At 58.2% G+C, this 11,116-nt stretch overlaps 1 protein-coding gene across 5 annotated transcripts in view; it reads right to left on the bottom strand.

The window, feature by feature from the left end:
* Window positions 1-2,047: 2,047 nt before the first annotated feature.
* Rtel1 (regulator of telomere elongation helicase 1) overlaps window positions 2,048-11,116 on the bottom strand; it is a 30,065-nt gene continuing 20,996 nt past the window's right edge. For 2 of the 5 annotated variants that reach the window (XM_076852121.2, XM_076852126.2), the window contains 21 exons: window positions 10,882-10,956; window positions 10,710-10,791; window positions 8,910-9,042; window positions 8,693-8,806; window positions 8,566-8,606; window positions 8,324-8,409; window positions 8,096-8,173; window positions 7,732-7,809; window positions 7,293-7,439; window positions 7,096-7,211; window positions 6,777-6,900; window positions 6,514-6,664; window positions 6,263-6,423; window positions 5,659-5,751; window positions 4,559-4,760; window positions 4,218-4,358; window positions 3,499-3,615; window positions 3,008-3,232; window positions 2,760-2,903; window positions 2,492-2,636; window positions 2,048-2,258 (listed from right to left, as the gene is read on the bottom strand). In XM_076852121.2, coding sequence (XP_076708236.1) covers window positions 2,515-2,636; window positions 2,760-2,903; window positions 3,008-3,232; window positions 3,499-3,615; window positions 4,218-4,358; window positions 4,559-4,760; window positions 5,659-5,751; window positions 6,263-6,423; window positions 6,514-6,664; window positions 6,777-6,900; window positions 7,096-7,211; window positions 7,293-7,439; window positions 7,732-7,809; window positions 8,096-8,173; window positions 8,324-8,409; window positions 8,566-8,606; window positions 8,693-8,806; window positions 8,910-9,042; window positions 10,710-10,791; window positions 10,882-10,956 — 2,430 coding nt within the window. In that variant the 3' untranslated portion in view covers window positions 2,048-2,258; window positions 2,492-2,514. The remainder of the gene's footprint in view (window positions 2,259-2,491; window positions 2,637-2,759; window positions 2,904-3,007; window positions 3,233-3,498; window positions 3,616-4,217; window positions 4,359-4,558; window positions 4,761-5,658; window positions 5,752-6,262; window positions 6,424-6,513; window positions 6,665-6,776; window positions 6,901-7,095; window positions 7,212-7,292; window positions 7,440-7,731; window positions 7,810-8,095; window positions 8,174-8,323; window positions 8,410-8,565; window positions 8,607-8,692; window positions 8,807-8,909; window positions 9,043-10,709; window positions 10,792-10,881; window positions 10,957-11,116) is intronic. The other 3 variants (XM_076852123.2, XM_076852125.2, XM_076852124.2) reach the window with 3 other exon arrangements.

Below are 11,116 nucleotides of genomic sequence, written 5' to 3'. Positions count from 1 at the left end.
GGTCACAACCAGACTTTATCTTGGAGGGGGTGGGAAATGGGTGTCTAGCTGTAGTCCTTGATAAAGTCTCTGTTCCCACCCTTGCAGGCCCCAAAGGGTGTTCTGCAGGTTGATTCTTAGGACCTGAGGGTCTCCAGCCTCAGGAAGGACCTGGCCACCCTGGAAGGGGAAAGGGTGGCAGACCCAGTTCCTTAGGCTCTTTGGATAGGTCTGGAGGCCACCTTGTTTCTGAGAAGACAATGGGAGGCTTGAGGTCCTTGGCCGGGCTTCTCATGGGAAATCCCCTTGCACATTAGAAGTGGGTGGGACTCAAAAAGATCAGGGTAAAGGGGTCCCTCTAGCACAGTGAGACGTCCTGTGGGTGCTGCCCCATCCTTCCTCTGCTACTTGACCAGAGCAGGACTTGGGGGAAATGGGTATTTCACAGACCTTCCTGTGGATGATATGCCTTGGTGTTTCAGGTATGGGTGGGAAAGGTGGGCCCAGACCCCAAGGTCTGCTGAAGCACCTGGGCAGGGTGGAACTTCTCACCAGGTATCCCTCCCTGTCTTTGAACAGAAACATGACTTTAAAGCAACAAGTCTTACAAAATGACTTTTTAAAATAAACCTTAAGAAGTCTCCCTTGGTGAAGTTGGGGTCTAGAGGCAGGGTGAGGGTGTGCGGCAAGACATAAATAAGGTGCTGCGGAATAGGGTGTGCCACATCAGCTGAGTGTTGACTGCAAAGCCGTGCTGCTCTCCCTGGGTGGCGACCTGTTCTCCAGCCACCACAGCCTCTTGGAGATGCCCTGGGAAGCCACCAAGTCAGTGATAATATACTCACATTCCTTTCTCTCCCTGCAGGAGGGTCAGAGTGGGCACATGGGCCACCAGTTTCACAGACCAAAAGTAAACTGCAGAGTACAGGGCAAAGATGGAATATAAAGCCCAGGCAGCACAGGGCTGGGGCAGCTGCCCAGCAGCTCCAGACCAGGGTACCAAGTGCAAGGGCCCAGGGGTCTGCCCTATCTATAGAAAGAATTGGGAGGGACAGAGAGGTTCAGGCATGAGATGTGGTAGGACAAAGGTTGGCATCTGCATCTCAGAAACCTGGGCTCTCTGGGCCTGTCCAAGGAAGCAGTGGCCTTTCCCAAGGGCAGGGAATGTGTGTCCAAGATTCTTTTGGGACTTCTCCAGTGGAGCTCAGCCTAACTTGAATCCTAGCCCTCTGCAACCCTGAAAAGCTTAAAGGCTTGGTGGGAACTTGGAGTTCCCAACCCTATGAAGCTTCTGGAGGCCCTCCCTAGCTGCTGTGCCTTCCAGGCTGCTCTCCTGGACCTGGGCTGGGGGCAGGAGAGGGTGTAACTAGGGCACAGGACATGACCTGGGCACAGGCTGGCACTGTATGGTCCCAGGGAGGGACCAGAACTGACGTGTAGATTCTCATGCACCTGCCAGAAACCTGCATGCACAAAGGAGCCAGGGTGTGGTGTCAGGCACATTTGTGAAATACAGCCAGGCAGCGCTGCCTCAAGCTCCTGCACCTGCACTTGGTCCTGGCTATGTGAAGGGGGTAGGGTTGGACATTGGTCACACCAGCTCCAGCGTAGGGAAGTGCCCATTAGGGCAACAGGACCAGTCTCTCCAGTGTTCTTGTCCTTGCTGGAGTGGGCATTGCCCAGTCCACACCCCCCGCAAGCATAGGCAAGGGGCCACTGCCATGTGCTTGCTGCAGCTTGCCTGCCAAGCAACAGGAAAAAGCATGCCAGCCTGTGGGAATGCTCACTTCTGTCTGGCCACTGTCCTTGTGCTAGGTAAGGCAGGAACCCTCCTGGGTGGAGCCCAAGATGTGATTGGTAGGGGATGAGGGGGCTGCCCCAAAAGGACTTCCTGCAGGGGTCTGGAGCCAGGCCCAACATGCATACTTGGGGCAGGTCTCCTCTGAGAGTACCAAGAGCACTCTCCCTGCTACCCAGAACTTCAGTGTATCCTCAGATACCCCAATAAGCAAGATCACACAGATACATCTTGGCCACTGTCAGCAGTTTTATTTTCACATAGCTGACAGAGGCCCCTGGGGAAAGTTTACAGAGAAGAATTTCTAGCAGACCTATCCCAGGCCCCATGTGTCTGACTCCTGGACCACACCACAACTGGGACAAGCCAGTGTGGGGGCCACAGCAGGGCACGAAGTACTCCACAGATGTTCACTGGAGCTTGGGCCAGAAGACCTGTGTGATATGCTTCCTGGCAGCAGCATGACAGGACACCTGGAGGCCTATGGAAAATCAGGTTACTGGGCATGTCTGCTGAACACCACGGCCTAGTGAAGGGCCTTAACTTGTTCCTACCCACCCCTCGACCTGAAATGCCATCACCAGAAGTGGAAATCAAAGGAGAGGCACTGTGTTCTCTGCCCAGAAACCTGGTACAAGGGGCCTGGGTGAGCTCACTTGCCCCCCCAGTGCCATCCCCCACACTTAGCAGTCTTGGCAGCCTCATACAGCTTACCCCACACAGGATTTGCATGCCCATCAGGAGGCCTGGTGTTGGTCTGTGGTGGTGCCCTTGGGCACTGCACTTCCCACTGGCCTCTGTCTAAGGAAAGAGGAGATCTTGCTCTGGGTCTTCCCTGGTTTATCCACCTGTGAGGGACCTGCAGAAAGGAACAAGTTGGAGGGGTACCCAGTGCTGCCCTCCTGCCTTCCCGCTTTCCCAGGGCTGCAGGTGACTCAAGTGTGACAGAATGGGCAGAGAGAGTGCCCAAACAGGTGCCCACCTGCTTGAGGTGCTCCAAGGGTGAGCTCAGGGGAGCTCTCCTGAGGACTCTGCAGTGTTGTTCCTGTGGTGGGCAGGCCCATCAGTTCTGCACAGGTCTGCATGAAGTGCTGTTTGTGGTGGGGACGCACGAACATGCTGAACCCTGTGGGGAGTTTTGCTCAGGCTGTACCTACCCTGCATGGCCAGGCCCACACCATCCTCTCCACAGCCCTCCTGCCCTGCCCACTCCACCCTGGGGCCACTTGCTCTGCAGCAGGGGGAAGTCCTCAGGCTTTGAGGTGGTCAGCGCAGCTAGCACAGCCAGAACCTTGTTGAGGTCATCGTCACGTTTATATGCCTTCAGTGCTGCCAGGAGCTGGCTGCAGCCTACAGACCCTAGGGCCTTGTGGGCATCTGCCAGGTAAGCACTCACAGCAGGCTGGCCCTGCTGTTCCTCTCTGGACATGACTTGCGGACAGCTGCCCAGGGCTCCTGGTCAGGGGTAGAATGGCTCAGAGGTAGTGTTGGGCCTCTGGGGGTCCAGGGCTCCCCCTCCACTCCCTTTCCTTCCAGGAACTCCTGCAGAGCCTAGTGCTGGTCAGGACAGTGGGGGCATAATGGAGAGCAGATAGGAGACACCCCTGCCAGTGGCTCCAGCCCTGCTCCAGACTGTTCTGGCTGCCGCCACTCAAACCAAACTAGAGCACAAGCCTCTTTGAGAACTGTACACCCTACCTAGGTCTACAGGAGTCAGGTACCTGCAGGGGTCAGCCTGGCCGACAGGTGGGGCCCACCCTGGTTCAGGTGCTTTCCAGGATCCAGCTGCCCGGATACACCCTCAGACTGGGTCAGCTTGGGCTCACATTCTCTCTTTCCTGAAGAAATATGCTCCTGAGGGCCTGAGAGGGTCCCCAGGGCAGGAACAGGACTGGCCAGAGCATCACCCTCCACAGTCCAGGGCAGTGACCCTGACTTGCACATGCTGCAGGCACCTGGGGGAGCTGAGTACAGCCCACACAGCTGCCCTTCTGTTGGGGGAGGGGGACAGGGCTAAGGCCCTGCCCAGGAGCACAGAGCCATAGGTGCAGGCACCAGGACCTCCACCCCCCACCAGCCCAGACTCCTATGGATGAGCCTGCTCTGAAAAAGCAGCAGCAGGCACTGCCCCTCTAGGACCCAGCTCACCTCAGCTCAGAGGAAGGAAAAGAAGGTAGAGAAGTGCTTAGCATCTAGACCTGGTACGTGCACCTGGCTCCCCAAGTGCAGGTCTCTCCTGGGAGGCCTAGGCCCAGCCCAGGGCATAGGAACAGGGCTTGCCCACATAAGTGCTTCCATCTTATGGTAATGCCATCAGCCCCCACATAGGAGCAGGGAGGCTGGGCCAAACAAGAGCACAGATACCCACTCTGACCACCCAGGGTCCCAGGTACCACCCATCCTTGGGGTCAGAGGCTGAGGATCCTGCTTGGTAGCTCACCACTGTGGTCCTGGGCTGACTGTGTATGCTGCCCATGGGAAAGACTGAGCTCTGGCTGGCAGCTGCAGCTTTGGCCTGTTAGCTGGAAGCAGATATCCTCAAACTGTTGTTTGTGGTGAGGCCGCACAAACTGGTAGAACCCTGTTAGGAAGGGATGCTGCCTGTGCCCATGTAATGTGGCCACTGAGATGGAGGTTTGAGGGGCTATGGGTAGCCTACCAGGCCCCTTGTCGAGAAGGTAGGGACAACCTTAGGCCCTAGAAGCCCTCTGGCAAGTGCTCCCCACCCCCAACAGCTAAGGTACTCCACCCATGGCAAGAGGGCTCTGCAAGCCAGGGCACCTTGGAGCAGGGTGTGCTTCTTGGGGTCCTTAGCAAAGAGGCTCCCAAGGCAAGCTGCCAGGGCTTCGAAGTTGTCAGAGCCCTTGTAGTCCTGCAGGGCCTGGGTGAAGGTGTCAAAGCTGGCTTGACTCAGGGCCTGCTTCACGGCCACCATGAACAGCTTGGCTCTGCCCGCCTGCACACCAGCTGTTGGCTCCTCCTGCTGGGCACACGAAGGGAGAACCTATCAGGGCCAGCGCCATCCTTTCTGCCCTTGGTTACTGCCAGGAGAGGCCTGCAAGGGTCCACTGTAGCTCCCTGCACCTAAGGTCCACCACAGGTACAGGTGGAGCTGAACTCAGAGGGCAGCTTGCAATGAAAGCTGCTTCTCAGCAGGCATGCCCACTTGATTTTCCTCCAGCCATTTTCTATTTATATATTTATTTTGAGACAGGGTCTCACAAAGTTGCCCAGGCAACTTAGGATCCTCCTGCCTCAGCCTGCCCGGTTCCAGACATGGCCACCATGCCCAGTTAGGCCTCACTTCTGCACAACTCAGACCCACGAGGTTCTATGAAAACCAAGGCAGGGCTGGTCCAGGCAGTCCCACAACCCTGCCCCACCCTTCCTGGCTGCACCAGCCCTCCTAGGGCACTGCTTGATTCTTCCCAGAAGCTGAGGGACATGGACCAAAGCAGCTGCACTTGGGCTTTCAGCAGGCAAAGGGCCCGTCTCAGGTCTGACTCAGTGGCTCTCATCTGAGACCAGGAGCACACTGCACCTGCTCACGAGTCAGATCAGGGTGTGTACTCGGGGACGGCAAGGGTCACGATGTGCTCCCCACCACAGCTGGAGGGGGAGTGGAATCATGGCCAGTTGTAAGACCCAAAACAAATGGGCCCAAGGGCTAAGCCAGATCCTGGCTGGAAAGGAAGAGGGGCTCTCAAGACACCCACAGAAGGAACTGCAAACTCCAGCCAACTGTCATCACTGCTGCCCAGGAAGTCCACCTGTTGGGGCTGACTGACCCACACTCTACTTGGTTGGGGACCATGGGCACAAGAGTCAGATTCCAGACATGTCCCTGAGCAGCCAGTGTGGCTGCAGGACAGCTCACATACCGGGCTGACCAGCCTAATCTTCCTCCTTCCTCCTCTCGGCATGTCGGCCAGCCTCTTCTCACGCTGGAGGGCTGGGGCAGTGTGACCGAGTACCTGAGGGGGACACAGCTATGGTCCCAACCCCAAACTTGAGGGTCTCCAGGAGCTCTGACAGTGTCCTGAACAGATGCCCTGCAGGGGGAGGCTGTCATGCTCAAGTCCTGGTGGCAATTGGATATGGGGCAAAGGCCCCTGGGGGGCAGAACTCAAGGTCCCACGCTAGCCCAGGCCCCAAGAAAGCCAGCTTTGGGTGTAGCAGGCAACAGGAGCCACTAGGCTGTGCCAGCCTGACCTGCCAGGGAAGCATAGCATGGCGGGGGGCATAATCAGGACCTCATTGCTTGGGGCTGAGGGCATAGAGCATAGCTAGGGGTGCTGAAATCCCCCATCAACCCACCAGGAAGGGGATTTACAGAGGCAGTGGGAACGATGCCAAGGTCAAATGGGCAGGAACTGGGCAGGTTTCAGAACCCCAGTGTTCACTCCCAGGCACTCCTCCGCTCCAAGCCTGCACCTCCCCTCAAGGGCAAGCCTCAGCACCAAGCACCGGACCCCATCTCCGCACCTCTTCCTCCCTGAGGTGGGCCTTATCTGCAAGTGCCTCAGCTCTCTGCTCACTGTGCTCCAGGGCAGCCAGCAGTCCCACGGGCCTACGCTGGGCTGGGACAGGCTCCTGCTCATACTCCACGCACAAACTGCTCTCGGGGTTCCCAGAGGATGACAATCCTACAGAAGCATGAGAATGAGAGCAAGGCTCACAGGGTCCAGGCAGGCTGTGCCTCTGCCCATGGTGGCCCCGAACCCAGCCCTATTAACCTGTGGACCCGGGCCTCAGGCTGGGCACATGCACATCCAGACTTGTGGCTTTCCTGGCAGAGAGGAGGGTGCTGGGCAACCTGGCCGTGGAGACAACCGCTTCTTCCCCACCCACACCTGGGGCTGCAGCCAGTGGGGCCCGTGTAGGCATCTGCAGACCACAGGGCAGGTGGGGCCTGTTTCTGTGACTCTTCAGAAGAGGAACCCCAACCCCTCCCTGGGTAGGGAACAAGGCACGGCCAGCTGGGCATCTGGGAGCTCACAATTTTCTGAGCGACACGGAAGAACTGTGCCACATCCCGAATAACGTGGCCAAAGTTGTTGTACACCTTGAGGTAGGGGCGCACCCAGGAGGGCAGCTGGGCTCTGGCGTCAGCACAGGCGAACCTGGAAGGCGTGTGGCCTTCAGCCAGGGTCCTCTGCTCTTTGACCCACTTCACAGGGCTCCAGTTTCCAAACAGAGGCTCACTGTCTGCCAGGAGGAGTCCCCCAACACAGAACCCCAGGGGGCTCACATGGGGCTGAAAGGCCCAAGGCCCACAGAGGGCCTCCAATGGCCAGGAGGAGCCCTGCCGTACGTACCTGTGGTCGCACAAGAAGACAGCCCCATAGTCATGGCGGTGCCTGATGACCCGCCCAATGGCCTGGTTCACAGCCCTGGAAGCCTGCAGTCGGTACCACTCCTGCCCAGAGAGGAACTACAGGGGCAGGGGCACCTGGTCATTGGGGCTGTCACCAGTCCCCTGCCCTAACCCAGCCCTGGCTCTGTGGTGTCTCACCTGGCCTCCAGCCCCACTCTGGCTCCTCATCTCATCCAGGAACTGCATCTTGAGAACAACCCGGGGGTCCATGCGTGGCGGGTATGGGAGGCCGGTGACAACCACACCTCGGCCATTGGTGTCTGAGAAATCCAGCCCCTCACTGGCCTAAGACACAGGCCCAGGAGGTGCCTGGGGCAGTGGAGACTCCTCTCCCCTGATGCCCCCACCTGAGCTCGGGGCTCTTCCCAACGGTCCGTCTGTGACCCAGCCCACACAGCCCCATCTCTCAGGCATGGGTGAGATGTAAGGAAGCCCCCTCCTTGCCCCAGCCGGGCCCATCACCAACTCCCCCTGCTCAGAACCTCCTGTGCCCTGCCAGTGCTTGCTTGGCCTATGAACAGGTCCCAGTGGCCAGCAGGGCCCATGGCAGGGGGAGGATTCACCACAGAGGCCTCACCTTGCCCCGACATACTGCAAGGAAGGTGGCCCCACTGGACCCAGGGGAGGCGACCTGCTTGTAGTAAGCATCGATGACCTGGAGAAAGAGGCTGGTCAGCCTGAGCCTTAGGCCTGGACTCCTCTGCCACAAGGGAGACCAGGATCCCATCCTCCGAGATTGGGGAGCCAGTAGGTCGTACAAACACCATCACTGCTGGTTCCCCACTGACCCATGCCCAGAACCCAGAGGCTGCCTAGTATTTCCCAGAAAACACAGGGACCCCACAGCCAGAGTGGTTATGGGGCCTTAGACACCAGTGAAATGTCAGCAGCTCTCCAGGCAATACACCCAGGGAGGTGGCAGACCCTGGTGGAGCACAGACCTCTGAGAAACTCCCTTTGCTTCTGGGCTCCACAAAGAGAGGCTTGAGCACCTCCATCTTTCTGGCCAAGTCTCGGGCCTGTAGGAGGAAAAGCCAGGTGTGCACAGGCTCGTCAGTGCACTGGTCAGACTTGGGCAGTTGTGGAGCTGCAGCTAGTCTTCTCAATGCCCTGGATCTGCCTGCCACCTTGACCAGACTCCCTCCCCTGAGGATGCACAGGAGATGTACCTGCCAGAATTCCAGGCTTTTCTCCATGACGGGGTAGGAAGGGAAGAAGACCAGGAGCCCATGGGGCACAACGCGGGCGATGTTTCCTGGAAGCATGGTGGCCATGGTCAAGGCAGAGGGCCCCACAGCTCTTGGGAGAGGGGACTGGGTGTGCCAACTCCAAGTGGGGCTCTGACAGCATGGGAGGGCTGGACACCAGGGCTTCCCAGAGAGGGCAGACTCCTAGGTGGAGTGGCACTTACCCAGAGCCTTCCCCAGGGAAGACAAGCACTCTTCAGAAAACCTGCAGAGCCAGGGAGGCTGCTGTCATGAGGACCAGAGCACAGCTACACCCCACCACCCTGTGAGGCCCAGACAGGACCCCCTTACCGCTTATCAAACGCGGAGCTCAGCTGGGCTCCATCCGGGCCTTTGGGAATAACTCCCACCCAGAGCTGGTGTCTGTCGATGACGTGTGGGTTTTCCAGGCAAACTGGGAAGGGGCTGGACCCGGGCAAAGGGAGCAGTCAGTGGGTGGCCCCGCGGGCAGCACCCCTACACCCAGCTGTCCCCAGCACTTTGGTCTCTGGTCAGGGGTGACCCATACATCTGCATCTCCAGGGCAAAGGAGGAAAGCGGGGCCAGTGTGCCGCTGGTGAGGATGAGGGTGTGGACACCCTGGCGGGTCAGCTCATGCATGCTGTGGCCGGGACTGAAGCACCAGTAGCTCAGCACCTTCCCTGTGAGGAAAGGGGGTGTGAGGATGGGACATATGTCATCTTTCCCACCTTCCTACAGTCACACAGGCACAGGGTGCAGAAGTCAGAACAAAAAGGCTCTCCTGAGGTGAGCTTAGCCTGAGAGCTCGGAACACGAGGGAGCAGGAGGCAGGTCCAGGCGAATGCCAGGAGACCCCTTGGGAGAGACCACCAATCTCACACCCAAACTTTTCCAAAGCCAAATGTGTGGCACAGGGCTCAGAGGCCCTCTGCTAAAACCACAGGGAAGGAAGTAGGTCAAGCCTCCCAGGCATGAAAGACCTCTGCAGAAGCCAGGGAAGTGAGTTTCCAACTCTGGGCAGTCAGGACAAACAAGGTCACCACCCCAGAAGCCAGCAGCTTGACCTGCCAGGGAAGCATAGCAAGGCGGGGGGCATAATCAGGACCTCATTGCTTGGGGCTGAGGGCATAGAGCATAGCTAGGGGTGCTGAAATCCCCCATCAACCCACCAGGAAGGGGGTTGTGCCTGACCAAAAGGCTCTAGTGGCACAACGCCACCGCTCGCTCCCAGCACTCTCCAGAATGAGGAGTGAGGGCAGACAGCCCAGGGCAGGACCCTTTCCTGAGCTTGGGAACATGTTCCCACATGAGCTGCCCCACATGGGGGACCATCAGGGATGCCTGGCAAGGACCCACCACAAAGGGTTGATTTCCCATCGACACCCCAACACAGGAGACTACTTTTTTTAACTGGATTGAACCCAGGTGTACCCAACCTCTGAGCCACATCCTAGTCCTTATTATTATTTTTTATTTTGAGACAGGATCTCACTAAGTTGCTTGGGGCCTCACTAAATTGCTGAGATTGGCCTTGAGCCTACAATCTTTCTGCCTCAGCCTCCCAAGTCCCTGAGATCACAGGCGTGCGCCACCATGCACAGGTCAGGGAGGCGGCTTCTAAAAAGCCACATGATTTGAGTGGAAGGAGAATACACTACCCAGGCCCTCATTCTAGGTACCCCTTAGCTTCACAAATGCCACCCCCTACTCAGGATGCGAGAGGCCATACTTTGAGGCTGTGAGGATCAGAGCTCCTGGCCACACCATGGCTCTAGGCTACTCTGGACCCCCCAGACCTTTTTCCCAACAGCAGTCAAACTACAGTACCCACACAGAAACACCCACTGGCTGCTTCTGCTGAAGCACTGACCCCAAATGAGACAACAGCGGGAAAAACAGCAGCCCCACACAGGAAAGGGCACAGAGGCCCAGGAGCCAGGGAGGGCTGCAGACACAGAGAGGCACACCTGGAATGTGGGCCCAACACTTCTTGAGTTAGCACCATCCAGGGACCCCAGGCATGAATCCACTGTTTGCTGTCCACAAGGACTGACCGTCTCACAGAGGTGGGGCCAGCTGTACCCCAGAACCCCTGTGCTCCAGACACCAAGCCAGGGGCACACTGCACCAGATGCAGTGTGTCCCGGGCAGGTGAGAGGCCTCATTGGTCCCTGGCTTTGTCACTGCCCACCAGGTGACGGACAGGTCATGTGCCTTCAGCCTCCTCCAAGGCCCCTCTGGCTTTCAGTGAGCAAGTGAGGTGGCCACAGGTGTGGCTGACTGAGGTAGGCAGTTCCAATGTGTCTGAGGTCAGCAGGGGAGTGGGTCCAAGCCCATAGGCTGGTACCTTGCTTTTTGGATGCACTGGCACTCCAGGTGACTGACCGCTGAGCTGCCCTCCTGTATCCTGTGTCAGGGTGAATGTGCACCTAGAAGAACAAGCATGGACAGTGTCCTGACCCCTTCCTCACATCTCTGCGGCACCACCATGCTGTCCACCTCCTGTAGGGAGCTCCTACCTTGTAGGCCTGTGAGAACCCAGGCCATAACACGGAACCAGGGTTGCCCTCTGCAGAGTCCATACTGAACACGACCTAAAAGGCAAGGAGTCCATCACAGGGCCAAGGGCCAGGGCCGAGAAGGAAGCCTCTGTTGTGCTGGGAAGCAGGCCCTTGGCCCAGCGTGCAGGAATACCTGTGCCACCAGGATGATGGACAGGCACTCAGGACCTCCCTGGCTCACCTGCCCAACAAC

This window comes from Callospermophilus lateralis, chromosome 3 (genome assembly GCF_048772815.1).
Source record: "Callospermophilus lateralis isolate mCalLat2 chromosome 3, mCalLat2.hap1, whole genome shotgun sequence".
NCBI classification, from domain to species: Eukaryota; Metazoa; Chordata; class Mammalia; order Rodentia; family Sciuridae; genus Callospermophilus; species Callospermophilus lateralis.
The sequence above is the reverse complement of the archived record's forward strand: the minus strand, read 5'-3'. Positions and strand labels throughout refer to the sequence as shown.